We start from the raw sequence: 16,248 nt of genomic DNA, 5'->3' as shown, positions 1-16,248 counted from the left end.
ATAGATAGATAGATACTCACAAGAGACTGAGAGAAAGGGAGAGAGATAGGGAGAAATAAAAGAGAGAGGGGGTGTAAAGTGGCTGCCTGAGGAATTTTGAGTGGCTTGCCTAAAAGAATAGTCGCACTCTTTACTTTGGGTGCTGATCTCGGGTGAGTTCTATACTGTCCTTTGCTGTTTAAAATGATGTTTTTCTCTTTTGATTTGACTAATAGTGGAAGTTGCTGAAGAATACAGGCTTATGGGTATTTGGAGAGATGCTAATTACAGATGGTTTGTGATGATCTCACTGAATAGATGGGGGGAGGGTCAGTAGGAAGACAGGGAGGAAATAAGGAAGTGTGTCTCTTTATGTCTTTCAAATTTGCTGGCTTGCTCACGCTTTGTTTTGACAGCATCAGACAACTGATGCTAATGATTTGGTCAGTGTTGACAGAAGGTTAAATTCCGTTATTGTAAGCAATGAAGTAGATTACACAGGACTTTATGGTTGCAGTCAAGATACCTTTGCTCTTGGTAATGTGAGATAAACATCTGTAAAAACCTTGTGTCACCGCTAGACCTGTTTTTTGACTTGAACCGATAAAATGCTAATGCATATAGTTTGTGACATGTGAATTTACTCTATTGAATTTTGGAATAATCAGAGATGGTGTTTTCAACTAGACGTGGCTTTTGAGGGTTTGTACAGTGTATAAAGGAATTACAGTGCACAACTATTGCCTGAAGTATATAGTCAGATGTTTTAGGCTAACTACCAACTTTCCACATCAATGAGCTAATATTATCTTGTTAAGGTAACTGTGCCAATTTTAATAAAAGCTTGAGCAGCTACCATTTGTTAAAGCTCTTAGGTTTCCCTTCAGAGGAAACCAGAGAGCTTATTTTCTGTATTATTTAGGAAGCTGCAAATTTTTCTTATACTAGTGCCTCAACAGCTGAATGGAAACACAGCAGTGTTATAAAATTACCATAATATCCAGCTGACTGCAATTGTATTGAATTAAAATTTAAGGTTAAGTTTATTTGAGAGCTCATGCTAATTTTTATAGTGCCCACCACACAGTTACCATTATAGGTCGCATACAACAGGATTCTGTTTCCAACTCTTCACACATTTTATACAGGGCAGCTGAATATGTAATTTCCAAACTGTTCCATGTAATTTGGATGGATTGTTCCTTATTCCACATTTGAGGGTTCAATTCAATCTATTTTGAATCCACTTGTAATTTTACATCTGAAGTGAATGAACGTTTCTGTGTGGATGCAAAAGCTCCCGAGAGAGAGAGAGAGAGAGAGAGAGAGAGAGAGGTAGGGGTTGGCTTGGAAACCTTATGATGCGTGACTAGAGCTAAGCAACAGTGACCATGGCAACAAGTGTTATCCATAGCAATTATTTTGAGTTAATGAAACAATTATTTTAGGGAAGCTTTTAAAAGAGGTGCTTAGTCAAAATGTTTAACAATTGTACATTATAAAACAAGACATAAGGCCCTAATAATACTTGTCTAATTATGCTTTAAATATTGCTGTCAGTCAGTTTGATGGAGTGTGTCTGTGAAAAGGCTAGATGGTGGCTACGCTAACAGTAGTGACGTTGTTATTTTTTATGGCTGGTAAAACAGCAACTCCCTCCTGCTGCCTTTATTTTCTGCAGTCTGTTTGCTATTAAAAACCCTGTCTGGACTTATTCCTATAGACACAGCTGCTCCTGGGAGATCAGATTGTGTGTTTGGGCTCTTTCTATTAACTATGGTGCATTTTAAACCTTGTTGTGTACAACATTAAAGTTGTGTTTTGTGGTTATGTCTAGCAATCTCCCACTATCCGGCTAAAGCAAAATAAGGAGAGGATCATAAGAGTAGGCCTGATTAGAGGGCAACTCTGCTAACTGTCTACAACTGTTACTGAAAGGATAGCGCAATGCTATGTGCAGTTGTTTAAGCAGTGTGGTGGAGACTGGAGTGAGTTGTATTTTTAGGATGTGACATGAGGCACACCCCTTGATAGGAGCAGCTGAAGGGCTGTCTCCTGCTCTGCCTGTTGGATTAGGGTTTGTTTGTGATATTGCTCAGCTATTGCCATTTTTCCCTGCCAAGAGTGTAGTAGGGTGATTTAGTAGGAGTGATATAACGTTTTGTGATTTATTATTGTATGAACAATTATGCAATGTAAATGTATCTACAATTATGAATCAATCAGTGGTCTTGGGGTCGGTAAGATTTTAAAAATACTTTTTAAACATCTTATGCTCACCAAGGCTGCAATACAGGGATACAGTAAAAATAGTAATATTGTCAAATATTATTCCAGCTTAAAATAACTGTTTTCTATTTTATTATGTTTTAAATTTTAACTTATCCCCAATGGTGACACAGCTGCATTTTCAGTTGCAATTACTCCAGTCTTTAGTGTCACACTGAATAGAAACCTTGATACATTTTTCCAGGATTATTTGATGAATAGAACGTTCATCAAGATAAAGATATTCAAATAAACAGATTTGAAATTGAAATATTTTGTATCATTGAAAATGTCTTTACTGTTACATTTGATTAAATTAATGCATCCTTGTTTAATAAAAGTACAAATTTATTTAAAAAAACAAAATCTTTTTGTAGATTTTTTTTTGTTTTATTATTTATTTTTTTTGTTCGAATTTTGTTACATTTTGGGAGTCATTGTTTAAAAATTATGAAATATTATTAACAATATATATATATATATATATATATATATATATATATATATTTGTTTTTTATCTTACTTCATTGATGTCTGAGATGTGAGATCAGATTCTTATTGCTTCTATTATACTATAATAATGGTTTTTACATGAACCATTTTATAGGTGACACTGCTTCTCTCCTTACCCTGCCCTGTGTGCGTTTGCATGTGTTTTTGTGGTGTTAATGTTTGGAAATGTATGTGTTGTTCAGGCCCCCTCTGATAAAATCTGCTGAGAGGAGTGAGCCTGTCGCCTCTCCCTCATCACCCCCACCACAGCACAGCATTGCTCCTGCCCTCCCTGCCCACCTGCTGCAGGACACAGTCGAGTTCCCCACACCACCCCCTACCCCTCCGGACAGGGCTGCCCCTGAGCCTCAGACCCTTCCTCCTGCTCCTTCTGATATACCTGAGACTCCCCCTCTGCCTCCTCAAATCCAACAGCTCCAGCACTCTGAACCTTCAGCAAGGTAGGATATAATCATTTACCCAGTGGGCTAACTGTTTAACAGTATACAGTTTTTTTCTTCTTTAAAAGATTGTTAGAATGCCCAATTTCAGAGATGATGTTTCACTCGAATTCAGTTTCTATTATTTTTGCTTCATGTTTATTGTAAAGTACCTTCATGGTTTGAGATAATGAGGAGAAATGTTTTTACCATTTATACAGTCTTCCCTTCCTATTTGGGCATGACTATTCACATGTGGTGAGAAGTTATGAACATTGATTTAGATTCATCTGACTTTTAGGATCAGTAACATCACTTTACGTCTGTAGGTCTTTGTTGATTGTGCTGATAATAATAGCAGTGATGATCCTGAGGCATTTGTGCCACACACAGGATGTACAGTATGTACAGTACTGTACACTGAGTAGTACCTCAATACACGCTGCGTTTCCCCTGTGTCTGTATTCATTTTATGTAGCACCCAGAAATTAATTTACATAAAGTCTATTGGCACCAGGCTTTGTATGCATCTTCACAGCACTGTGTATGCAGAATACGGTGGTTTTAAAAACGATTTGGACACTTTAGTCACGATTAAATTGTATTGAAATTATTACATTAGTAAACCAAATTGTAAAACCAAGTGGCATCTACAAGCAAATGGTTCTAGACCTTAGGACTAAATTCACTGTTGACATATTTACTGTTAACCAACTGCCCTCAAGGTGATTTTTAGTGGTTGAAGTCACTTCCCCTCAAGTTTACACAGATGTCAGCACATATGATACATGGATATGTTCCACTAACATTTGACAGTTAGAAAGTGTTCAAATACTAGTAGACAATTTTCGAAGAGCTAGCTTTAAAAGCATAAGATCCCATCCTCCCTTCGGGAGCAAACAAAAGCAAGAGGCGGTGTTAAACTACCTCATGTCTCACGCACATAACATTACAGTAATAATGGACAAAAAACAACTTAGAGCACTGACTTGGACCACCTGACTGCTGCAGATTAATTTCGCCGTTGATAGTATTGGGTTTCCATCTCTTCCAAATTGTGGTGTGAACGCAGCATAAGCTTGTTTTTGTTCAGGAGGAACTTTAAAAGGTGGCTGCTGTTTTGGTTGCGGTGCTCGCTGACTGACGTCTGTCTGACTCTGAATAGTATGAAACGTGCTGATGATGTGTGATGTCTGCTTAAGCAGGGTGTGCGGAGGTATGGAAATAGATATGTTGACAAGAAGGTAGGACATTGTATCTTTGCATTTGGACCGAATTCATTGACTGGACGAACATTTTATGGTCTTATGCCTTCCACAGACGATATATACATATAAATACATTTAAACCACTTAACTTAGTGATTGAAATCAAGATGCGAAGAGACTTTCAACCAGCATAACAAAAAAAAAAAAAAATCTGGATAAATCACCTCTCCTGTCTTTAATTTTGAGGAGAATATCTATTACGGTATTTTAGTACCAAAACAATTATTTAAAACTGAAATGTTTTGCTTGAAAAGGGTGCTTATTTGCCACATTTTTATTTTGTTATCTAATGCAATGACATTCATAAAATTTACAGCTTGGCTTAAGTATCCAAATACTTTTTGTGGCCACTGTATTTATGCTATAATTTCATTATAACAAATGCATAAAAATCTGTTGCTTTAAGATACAATTGTTGCAATTAAGTGCTTTGATACTATTGTAGGTGACTAATTTCCATTTGTGTACATTGTTGTAAAAGTTTATACATCTATCTGAAACTATGCAGTGTTTGGATTAGAGAGCAGGATGACTCGGCCACGTTGGCATGGCCGACAGGCAATGAGCTCAGCTTGCATTTCTTTTATCAGACAGTAGAGGGCGATCATGTATGTGCATGTGTTTCTTTCTGCACTGGACCTGAGCTCTGCTGCCCACTGCAGCACAGTTTGAAAAACACACATCAGAACAGGCATATAGTTTGCAGTTTTGAAATAAACTGTTCTACACTGTAACTATGGCAAATGTACACCTTTGTATCTTATCTACCCATAAAGGAAACAGAATGCATATTACTACTAACATGCACTCTTTAGCGATATATAAGGCACAGAGGTGGACCTTCGAGTGGCAAGCTATTGTAGCAATATTTGTACATTTTTGACAGTGTACAGTTCAATCAAATTACCCGTCTAATTCACACTTGACCCCTGTTAAATCAAACTGTTAAAAAAACAGACCTATGTTATATAAAGAGAGTGTAAATATGCACAAACAATGATCTAAATGATGTAAAATCTAAAAGCAGCATTTGCATAATGAGATTTCTTTAGGAAGACCCCCACCATCCAGCCACATTAAAACTGATGTCCTGAGGCGCCAGCTTGATGCATCTCAACATAAAACTTCCATTAGGGGAATGAAACTGCCTCCAAGGGCATTCCTCCTTTATCTTTTCAGTCTTTCTCTTTATCTCTTTTGATAGAGAGGTCATTTGTTAGTATTTATGATTTTGATTAACAGTATTTAAACACACAGTAGTTCTGGTTTGTAAGACATGTTCAGGCATGTTTACACATTTGTCATGGCAAAATGTAGCTCAATATAGTTCAATATATCAAGCTTAATATAATCAATATATCACACTGGTGGCAGATTTAAGGGTTTGAGAGTCATAGCAAATATGAATATTTTTCCCAGACCAAAAATGAATAACTGAATTTGCTCTCTCTTTACTCCTGTACTATACTTGATGCTGTAAGTAAGTTCAACCTAGATACTAAAAGCCCATGTTATGAATCTTTAAACAAAAAACTGCCTTTGCAATATCTTTCAGTGGTTGCACCACATCAAAATCTTAATTTTCAATTTCCTTTGACTGAGCATAGGATGAACTTGTCAGTACACACTATAGACTCTCTGTATGACAGCATTATTTTAAATGTCTTTCATTGTAAAATAAGTAATTTAATGCCATTCTGTCTTCTAGCTGAATGACACAGACAGACATTAAACTTGTGACAAGTCTTTAAAAACCCCTCTCCTGTTGCTGTAATTTATCATCTACTTTTTTCCATCACTCTTGCTCTTGAAAATCAGAGTGAGAGAAAAGTAGCCCCTGGTTTCTGCTGAGATGAAAACAAATGCTGCATATAGAAGATGGATTCACTGGTGGAGGTTTTTGCTTTCTTGGATCATTTTATATTAAAAAAAAAATGTTTTGGTAGTGGTTTGTCCTGCAGTGGATTTGAAGAGAATGCTCTCTCACGGCCCTCGGCCTCGTCCTGCTCGCCACAGCGAGTATTTCAGTTTGTTTTATGTGGGTTAAAGGCATATGGATCACCATTTACCTTGTTACCTGTACCTAGTATTTGTGTTTATTAAAGCAGAACAAAGAGATTTTCACTATTTTTTTATACTATTTTTTTAAACCAAGTTTTTCAACATTTTTTACATAAAATAATGCAGAAATACATTAAAATAGATCTTTATGACTTTTGAATTTTATTTGTTACTATAATCTGTTGTTTGGCTCACTGTTGGACAGTCTTTCTTTAGAAAAATAAATGCTTTATGCACTCTTTAATCTCTTATTTTATAATATTTAAAAAAAAAAAACTTTTATAGTTGATTTCTTTCTTTCATTCTTTCTTGAAGAGTCACACTCCTGAGTCAAGGCCTCAAGCTCAGAGTTTCAGGTTCATCTTAATTTTGCTAATAATTGTTTCTTCAGAGGTTCATAATAATGTCGTATACAAACACAGGAGCACAACAAAGCTTCGGTTAACTTTGGGGCATGAAACCCTTCCCTACTCCGTGTCCAGTCCTCAGGCTCTATAAGTGAATGGGCAGATCTGTGTGAAAATCTCTTTGTTCTGCTTTCTCATGAGTGAACAATAGATTTGTAATCCTCATATTTCAGATCCCCCCCCACCAATGTCCCAATTTCCCACAACTGCTGCTGTCTCAGGCTGTAAATCAATATGGATTAGCTCGACGGGTATGAATTGCTGTTACTCCCCTTCAGGCTGATAAACTCTTTTCTTTGAGTTGTCTCTCATTTTCATGCTCTGTCGTTTTCATTCTCATTTCATTTTCCAGATCAAACCAACAATCCCTTTCACAACATATCAGTTGAATTAGTGAATGTATCTGTTTCTGTCATTTGAGAACATCAGGACTGATGGCTGCCTTCTGTCATTACCCCTTCTTGTTCTCAGAGGGGTCGATAAATCATGACTTTGACCTGAGCAAATAGAAAGATCTGAAACCATTGAGAGAGCAGTAGTAAATCAGGTCTGTTGTACATGCAGTTCATTTATGCTCTATTGGTTGATTTTATTGGATGTTGCTATTGGATACATACTCTGTTGATCTTGTGATAGGCAAGAAGTATTTTAATGTTTCATTGACCCCAACAGAACCCATTTGACAGACATTTTTCAAGCTTTAACTCTTGAAATGCACTTTATAGAAATGTCATGGTATCAGAGAATCCACTGAATTCATTGAATTGAATGTTTATGTACAGACGTAATGTAATATTTTTAATGTGATGCATGTTATCATGCTGAAATTGTATTTATACTGTAATTAATTTTCATCAGATGATGAAAAATCACGAAGAATGAAACAAATACTGTATTAAAGGGATAATTCTCCCAAAATGTAAATTTCTGTCATCAATTATGTCGTTCAAAACATGATTTACTTTCTTTCTTCTGTGGAACAGAAGAAGATGTCTTAAGAAATGCCTCAGTGTTTTGTAATCGATACGTTGAAAGTCAATGGGCTCCAAAGTTGTTTGGACCCAACATTATTTAAAATATCTTCTTTTATGTTCCACAGAAGAAATAAAGTCATACAGGTTTGGAAGACCCTAAAGAGACCATAAGGGTTAAGTTTCTTATCCAATTAAGTTTCTTTAGAGAAATCTACTTTGACGGGGATGGATATGATTTAAGGGAATCACGAAATAGTAGGAACACAGAGAAACAACAGAGCATAACAAAAGACAGGAGTGACCACATGCCTCTGTGTCTTTCTGTGTCTCAGTGTGTGAAAAAGAGACCTGTGTGTTTTGGCTTGGCGTGGGGTCGGCTATTGTTTGCGTTCGCTGTGCTGATCAGCCACAAGAGAGCTCAGATCGACAGGGAAAAGCTGCTCATCTTTTAAAGCACTCTGGTCCCTAGGGAGGTAGAGAGAGAGAGAGAGAGAAAGAGAGAGAGAGAGAGAGAGATAGTTAGAGTGGGAGGGGTTATGGAGAAAACCAGCAGCCACTTTGCCAAACGCCACAACAATCCAATGAGAAGACGGAGTTGCTAGAGAGCAGGAGCATCGCTTATTCCCTCCGTTCTCTCTTGTTCACTCGTCTTCGCATCCTTCCACATCTCTACCCATAAGGCTTAGCAGTTCTATTGTTGTCAAGGATACACGGAGAGATACAGCCTCCCCCTGATGCAATGTAGACAGGGACAGAGAAGGAGTCAGAGAGAGCGAAAGGAAGTGATGCTGAGGGCTGAGTGTGGGTCACCCGTATGCCCCTGATGCCATCTGCTCCGGCTCTACTGCAGCGAATAAGCGCGAGTCTGACGCCTGCCCAAGGGCCCTCAGGACGAGAGACGTGGAGGAACAGGAGGCGCAGGTTGGGGGGAGGAGGAGGAGACGGGTGCCAGTGGAGATCATATAGCAGAGGATGGGAGCAGTGGAGTCCGCTGAGAACGGACAGTCCCTCTGTCCATCTCAGGAGCGTCCCGAGAGCATGTGAGTAAGAACCAGAGGAGAAGAGATGGGGGTTCTTGATGACCTCATTGTCGTCGCTGGTGGTGTTGTTGTTGTTCTACCTGGTTTGCTCACCTGGTTTGAGTCAGTTGAATGCATGTGTATTCACAAGTATTCTTTCAGCTTGTGAAAAGAGAAGAAAAATAACCATTCAGAAATATTTGTCAGAGAAACGCCAATCACAAAGGAGGAGGGGATTGTTATTGTTTTCATGATGTCACAATAGGACATGATGTTTATTTACATTTTGCCGTTTGATGGTGGTAATAAGGCTCTGGTGTATGTGTTTCTACATATTGATGTGTGCGTTCCAGTCTGGCGGGCTTTGCAGACGTCTGGATGGGGGAGTAATGGCTGTATTTAATAAGGGAGAGATGTGTGTTTTTGTGGGGGATGGAGGCTAATGCTGCAGCACCGAGAGAATGAGAGCGATGGTGCTGAAATAGAACACTCAAATGTGTTGGAGAAAAGGGGGTGGGGAAAGAGAGCGAGTGAGAGAGAGAGAGAGAGAGAGAGAGAGAGGGGCTATTTATGTTGTATACATTCAGAAGAGCAGAATGGCAGTGACCATGAAAAATATGCAATTTTGTGTTGGTGGAGCGGGGTTCTATACCTCTGTTGGTTTGTGGTAAAAGCCTGCTGTAAATCTAGGAATAATGCCCCCAAAAATGAACATTCTGTCATCGTTTACAAAAACACATTTCTTTCTTTCTTTTGTGGAACATAAAACAAGATTTAGATTAGATTTAGTAGAGTGTCCAAGCTGCTCTTTTCCATATAATGAAAGTAAATGTTCACCACAGCTGTCAAACAAGTTTTTCAAGGCCAAATTGAAAAACTTGTGACAAATAATTACTTAAATGTCAGTCTGCCTACATAAAGCCTTCATTTCGCTTCAGTAGACTTTAAATAAATTATATGGACTAGTGTTATGATGCTTTTATTGTGCTTTTTCAGTCCTTTTTGTAGCTTTACAGCCTCTGGTCCCCATCCACTTTTATTGTACGGAAAAGAGTTAAGGTATTCTGTTTATTTTGTGTCCCAAAGAAGAAATTACATAAGGTTTAGAACAACATTAGGGTGCGTAAATTGTGAGACAAATTAAATTTGTGAATTTCAAAAACAAATTCAAAATGTGTCTTTGTTTATAAAGCATATTGTAATAAGACTGTATACTACATTTTATCCTCATCCCTTTGGCCACAATAGTTATTTTATTGTTGAAACTGACCTTTGTGCAAAAAAAGCCTGGAATTTGTTGCTCTAGGCAACACAGCTGGGGATGATGAGAAAGTTTGAACCTGCTCTGAGGTCTGTGCTGTAAGTACAAGTATTGTAGCACCATACAGTCCTGCTCATTCAGCCATGACTAACAGATTTTAGCGTTTAAAGTTGCTTATGCAACCCACTTTTGAGAATTCTTACATAACAGTACCTGCATAGTTTATACGGGAGTTTGAACCTCAACTCTAAAAGCTTTATATTAGATTTATCATTTCATTCACCTACCAGTAGCTCATCAGGACAGAGTGCAATCTGATGGAAAAACAAGCATGAGCTTGAAGGTCATTTATAAAATCTTACATTCATAATTGGAAATGTATATATTATTGTTATTTTTATATAAAAAATAATAAAACTGGATATAAATAATAAATCTGAAAGTTTAGTGCGGATACGCTAGTGTCAAATGTTTTACAGTTAAAATGTTTTTGAAATAAGGGTTTTGTGCTGACTAAGGCTGCATTTATTTAATCAAAAATACAGTAGTATTGTGAAATATTACAATTTAAAAACTGTTTTCTATTTTTATTGTTGTAATATTAATTTTGTAAATAATGTTCCTGTGATGCAAAGCTGAATTTTCAGCAGTCACACTGAAGCCATACCATGAGCACTGACATTCAGTTCTCCTGGGAAACATGTAGACTGCAGGAGATTTCATGCACTGCTAAGCATTCAACTTGGTGAAGGTTGAAACCATGTGACCTGCACTTTCTTTCACGAACAAGATACAAGCTCAAGTAGCTTGCTTTAACTTTAACTGTTTGACTGGCACACACTGTGACAGTTTGGGCATGTACTCTACTATTGGCCAACCACCTCTTCCGAGTTATCTGGAGTGTGCTGTTGTGTAAGGATCATCTTGTCATCCATGCAGTATCATGGCATGTTAAAATAGGACTGTCACAGGGGCATCCGGCGATCATGTATCCTTCTCTTCCAACAGTATGTGATATCACCATGTGCCCATTAGAAATTCACCCTGTCTTTTGACGGCCTAGTGTCAAAATGAGCAAGTTGTGATTCAGCTTTGAGACGTCCCATTTGGTGATGCGTATGACCAGTACTATCTCTCCCTGTTTCTCACCACTCCTTAAACCCTGAAATAAGCTCAGTGCTGCTGGAGATCTAGAACACATAAAATATTGAGAATATGCCTGAATTATTTGATAGTTCTGGTGGTGAAAGCTGGTACATCGCTGCATCCCACTGAGGAACCTTGGTCCTGTAGATTTATGAACTGTTTTATGGTACTGCAGGATTTCTGATTTGAAATATGAATCATAACTAATATCTAATATAGGCTTATAGTTCACCCAAAAATGAAAACCGTCATCATTTACTCTCCCAAACCCGAATGAAATTCTTTCTTCTGCTAAACACAATGGAACTATGGAATATGGAAGTCAATGGGGCCCATCAACTGTTTGGTTACCCATATTATTTAAAATATCTTCTTTTGTGTTCAGCAGAAGAAAGAAATTAATATAGGTTTGAAACAACTTGAGGGTGAGTAAATGATGACAGAATTTTCATTTATGGGTGAACTATCCCTTTAAGCATCATATCTCATTTGGAACTGAATCAAGGATTGCTTAATGCTTAATCAGTTCATAAAGAGATGAATAAATTCTAGGTGTTGAACTGCCAAAGAAAGGAGGGATCTACTCGTAAAACACTGTTATAGCCATTGGTAATTTTGAGATATGTAGATATACATTCCTGACTTTGAAAGAAAATATATTGAAGTTTACTGAAGGGACGGGTTGGAAACAGGGTCTATGTTCGGGATAGCATGTACACACCAGCACACAGTGACAGTGTGCTAGTAGTCTATTTGGAGCACAGCCAGTCTTGCTCTCCCTCTATTACCGTTTCATTTGTCTCCCTCTTTTGGTCAACCTGTGTCAATACCTCAATCTCTAGTACATGTTGTACCCTCTGGTATAAAAATGAGCACATCACAATCTTTTTTTAACCAGTAGCCTAGATTATTTTCTTTTCTTCCCAAGATCATTTTAATTATGGTTATGTTTATAATGTGGATTTTAGATGCACATAGTATGATTTAATGCAGGCCTATGTGTAAATATCTTTTAGCAGTTGTTTGTATAGAGCAATTTCTTGATTACTCTCCTCTCTGTCACACTATAGCTGTCCTTTTGTTCAGGTTTGCTTTGTTTGAACAGCATTGTGGGTTGTCGTGCTCACAGCAGTGTCTGTTGCTGAACCCAGCAGTGCTGTTCTGTGCCAGACAAGCCTGACCGTCTCCAAGCAGATAAACTCACCTGAAATGACTTGCCTCTTCTGTTTCCTTTAGCTTTTCATTTTATATTCAGACCTATAATGGTTATTGCAGATGTTTACCTGTTTAGTAGATATTTGGTACTGAAGATTTGCAGATTTTGATTATCTTAACTTACTGTATTTACTGTGCTCCTGTCTGAGTGGCGTTAATAAAAATGTTCAACAAGATTTACTAATTAAACAGGGATTTATATATATATATATATATATATATATATATATATATATATATATTATATACACTGTATGTATTAATACTGTGTGTATGTATATATATATATATATATATATATATATATATATATATATATATATATATATATATTATTATAATAGATTTTTTCCCCATCATCTAGAGGAGAGTTTCAAGTAGGATGTGGAAAACCCCTTTTTTTTTAAAGCCCCCGAGAGGAACATAAGCTTGATGATACAGTGCTCCATCTAATTCCACCCCAGCAGACGTTTCAGAAATAAATCAGTGTTTTATTTTCCCATACCAGGAAATAAATGGGTTGTATATGCTCTAATAGACTTCCTGTGCATGTGTGGATCTATGCGAAAGAGAAGGAAATTTGAGGCTTCGTCCAGGATTTTATGGAAGTTGCCAGTGTGCGCGTTGTCTAGCACATGGGAGCATATGTCTAGAGAGCACCGTCACCATGGCAACAGTGTGCTTGCCAGATATGTGGAAACATCACTACATGGGCTGAAATGCTCATTAACTGATACTTATCTCGTCGAATGTCATTAACACTGAAAGCTGCAAAATTAGACAGGAAGACTTAAAATGCACTTAATATGCACACACATGTCTTTGAATGATATTGAATGTCATATTAATGATATTATCTTTGAATACAAATCTATATTATAATCTAAACTTTACATTGCAACACTTGTAAGAAGTGTACTTTTTGTATTGCTCTAATTCTCTGTCTTTATCAAATTAGAGTATTACACATTGCAATCATTTTGGTTTTGATATGTACTTAGATGAATATTAAAGGAGTCCTAATATGCCCTTTTACGAAGTCTTGATTCAGTTTTTGGGGTGTACTAGATTGTTTTCATGCTTGATTGTTTAAAAAACATTATTTTCACATATTTTACAGTATTACAGCACATCTCTCCCCAGTTTGGCCTGAACGTACGAAATGTCCTGTGATTGGTTAGCTGAAAAAAACAGTGTCTCTTTGACGACAACACTGTCTCTTCTCTAATGCAGCTCAACCAGGCCTCGACCCCTTTTTTTGCGTATTCCGTGGGCGGATTTATTTAAATGAGTAACATTATGACTTCACAAGATCCGGAAAAAACTCGTTGTAGTCCGAATGAGTAGTTTTTTGTAGTTCTTGGGTGTGTGTTTGAGCATTAAATTATATGATCAGGATAGACGTGTCATCCTCTTTTGTTGACATTGTGTTTACTGATCAGATCAGGGAAAAGGAATGAGTCCTTTACAGTCATTCTTCTGAGGAAGAGTAAATCTCTTATTTTGCTAATAAACTGCTGGATGCGTATCATTCGAATTTGGATCCAAATGTCACATTAGAGGACATATGTGGTCTAATATTTTGCATGTGTTGTAATTTAAATTTACTCTAAAATTATTGTGAAGATGCACGTAAAAATATGATTTAGCACCGTGGAAGACCACTACCATTTTGACATGCTCAAATGTGATTCATGTTTGTAAGAATGCACTGGTTCTTGTCAGATGCAGAAATACTCCTACTGAAAAGAAAGAAAATTTCCATGTTGGTCTAGGCTAAGTTATGCTGATTTGCTGCTGGTCTTGCTGGTTAAGATCTCTGATTAGCTTCCCATGGACCAGCATCCAAAACACGTGTTGGTCTTTTCAGCAGGGAATGGGTGTGTTCACTGCACTGAAGTAAAGGCGTCAATACATTCATCAGTGTTTGATGCAGCAAAACTGAGTGTATGACTGCAGCCAAAGTCTTTGCTGTGGATACTAATAGGGCATATCAGTACAGACAGAGAAACCAATCATAGAATTGAGAGAAAACCCCTGTTTTTGCTCTCTCTGAGTGTACAGTAGAGTAGGAGAGACTGACTGGGAATTTCAGCTCGGGTAGTAGAAAGAAAGAAAAAGAAATTTGGAATAATGAAAAATTATCAGGATATAGTATAAAGAAAAACAGTTTTTACTTTATACTACAGGAGCCAGAGTGAGAAGTCTGCTTCTCTCCTAAACGTGGGGGAGGGAGACCGTGTCTGAGGATCTGAGGAGAGAGAGAGAGAGAGAGAGAGAGAGAGAGAGACAGCCAAGTAGTGAGTCTGCAAGTGGCGAGTATCTGCAACGGTTTTCATTTGGATAAAGCCCACCTTCAGCAAGATACTGGAGAAAGAGAACATACAATATAAAAAAAGGGAGGGATGGGTAAAAGGGAGAAGGGAACATAGCACACAAAGCCATAGAACGGTGGTGCGGCAGATTTTCGGAATCGGCATTAGGTATGAGGAACGTGTGAGAGTGACCGTGAGCCTGTGATCGGTGGCAGATATGGCAGTGAGCGCATGGCAGGCTCTGTCTCCGCTGCAGTGGGCTCGCTGGGGCTGGGACACGCTGCTGGGAGGGACATCCGGAGAGGATGAGGCAGACCCAGCCCTAGGGCTCCTCCGGCGCCTCAGCTGGACCTCCAGACACGATTACATGATCCACGGCAGGCAGAGGTGAGCGTGGGGTAACAGCAGGGAGAGGACAGGGACTACTGCGGTGAGACTGGGTGGGGGTCTGCACATCTGTCTGAGGCTGCGCCTTTGTTGCCGTATTTGGACTGTTGATTTGGTTGTACCGATGTGTTCACCTATGCCATCACATACTATGTCACATTTGTGTATTATACACTGATGCCAAGACCAAAAACGTTCACAAACCGACATTTTGTTGCATTGACTAAATAAGCAATCGTTAGTCTTTACTGAAATGGCAATGAAATGTGTTAATTTGAAAATAACACCTTCACTGTGATACTTAGTAGGTTAAAATCATATAATGAGTGAATCTAGTGAATGAGAGAGAAAATGGCCACCATGGCTGAGTGTAATTTGTGTTTGAGCTGCTGTTATTGGTCTCCAAGCTTCAGGTTCAGATTTCCATCTGTAATAATCTACCAGGGCCTACTAGACATATGCTGAGGCAGGCGTTTGTTTACAAGGTTTGGCACACAATGATTGATTGTTTAATACACAGGTGTATCTGAATGTATTTGATCCTGTAATGTAAGTTTAAGCTGTGTTACGTTGCCTCGTAAATGGATGTTGCTTGTTTGCTGTATCAGTGCTGGATTGGATATGCAACTTCTTTGTATGGAAACAAAACAGACCTGATGTTTATACTACAAGATTATTATATCAACTCTTAATTCAATATATTCAGACTCTCTTCTGTCTCGTTGTCTCTTGTGCAGGAGCTCAGACTCAGACGGAGCGTTCGAAACCCCTGAGTCCACCACTCCTGTGAAGTCCGCTTCCCCACCACTGCCCCCAGCAGAACACCCCTGCACCAGCTCAGAGGCATTGTCCCCAGAACACACAGGTACATTTAAGATCTTCATTACATCACAATTCACACTACAATGATCGAGTCAAATAGTTTCATTTATTGTCTGAATAGCTTCAGCAGGGTTTATTTGGCAATTAAATGCTTAAGGCGAGGCTTACATTGTAGGACATTGAAACTATAGTTT

The 16,248-nt window shown here is 38.1% G+C and overlaps 1 protein-coding gene across 18 annotated transcripts in view; it reads left to right on the top strand.

Annotated features, from left to right (window-relative positions):
• The window catches only part of tacc2 (transforming, acidic coiled-coil containing protein 2), a 41,092-nt gene that overhangs the window by 3,880 nt on the left and 20,964 nt on the right, over positions 1-16,248 (top strand). For 15 of the 18 annotated variants that reach the window (XM_056238044.1, XM_056238045.1, XM_056238042.1 and 12 more), the window contains exons 3-4: positions 2,943-3,200; positions 15,970-16,097. In XM_056238044.1, coding sequence (XP_056094019.1) covers positions 2,943-3,200; positions 15,970-16,097 — 386 coding nt within the window. Of the gene's footprint in view, positions 1-2,942; positions 3,201-8,450; positions 8,930-14,994; positions 15,233-15,969; positions 16,098-16,248 lie in introns of those variants that run through there. The other 3 variants (XM_056238058.1, XM_056238057.1, XM_056238054.1) reach the window with 3 other exon arrangements.

Source organism: Rhinichthys klamathensis, unplaced genomic scaffold, assembly GCF_029890125.1.
Source record: "Rhinichthys klamathensis goyatoka isolate OS25496 unplaced genomic scaffold, OSU_Roscu_1.1 h1tg000505l_1, whole genome shotgun sequence".
In the NCBI taxonomy this organism is placed as follows: Eukaryota; Metazoa; Chordata; class Actinopteri; order Cypriniformes; family Leuciscidae; genus Rhinichthys; species Rhinichthys klamathensis.
This window is presented reverse-complemented; position numbering and strand designations above follow the sequence as displayed.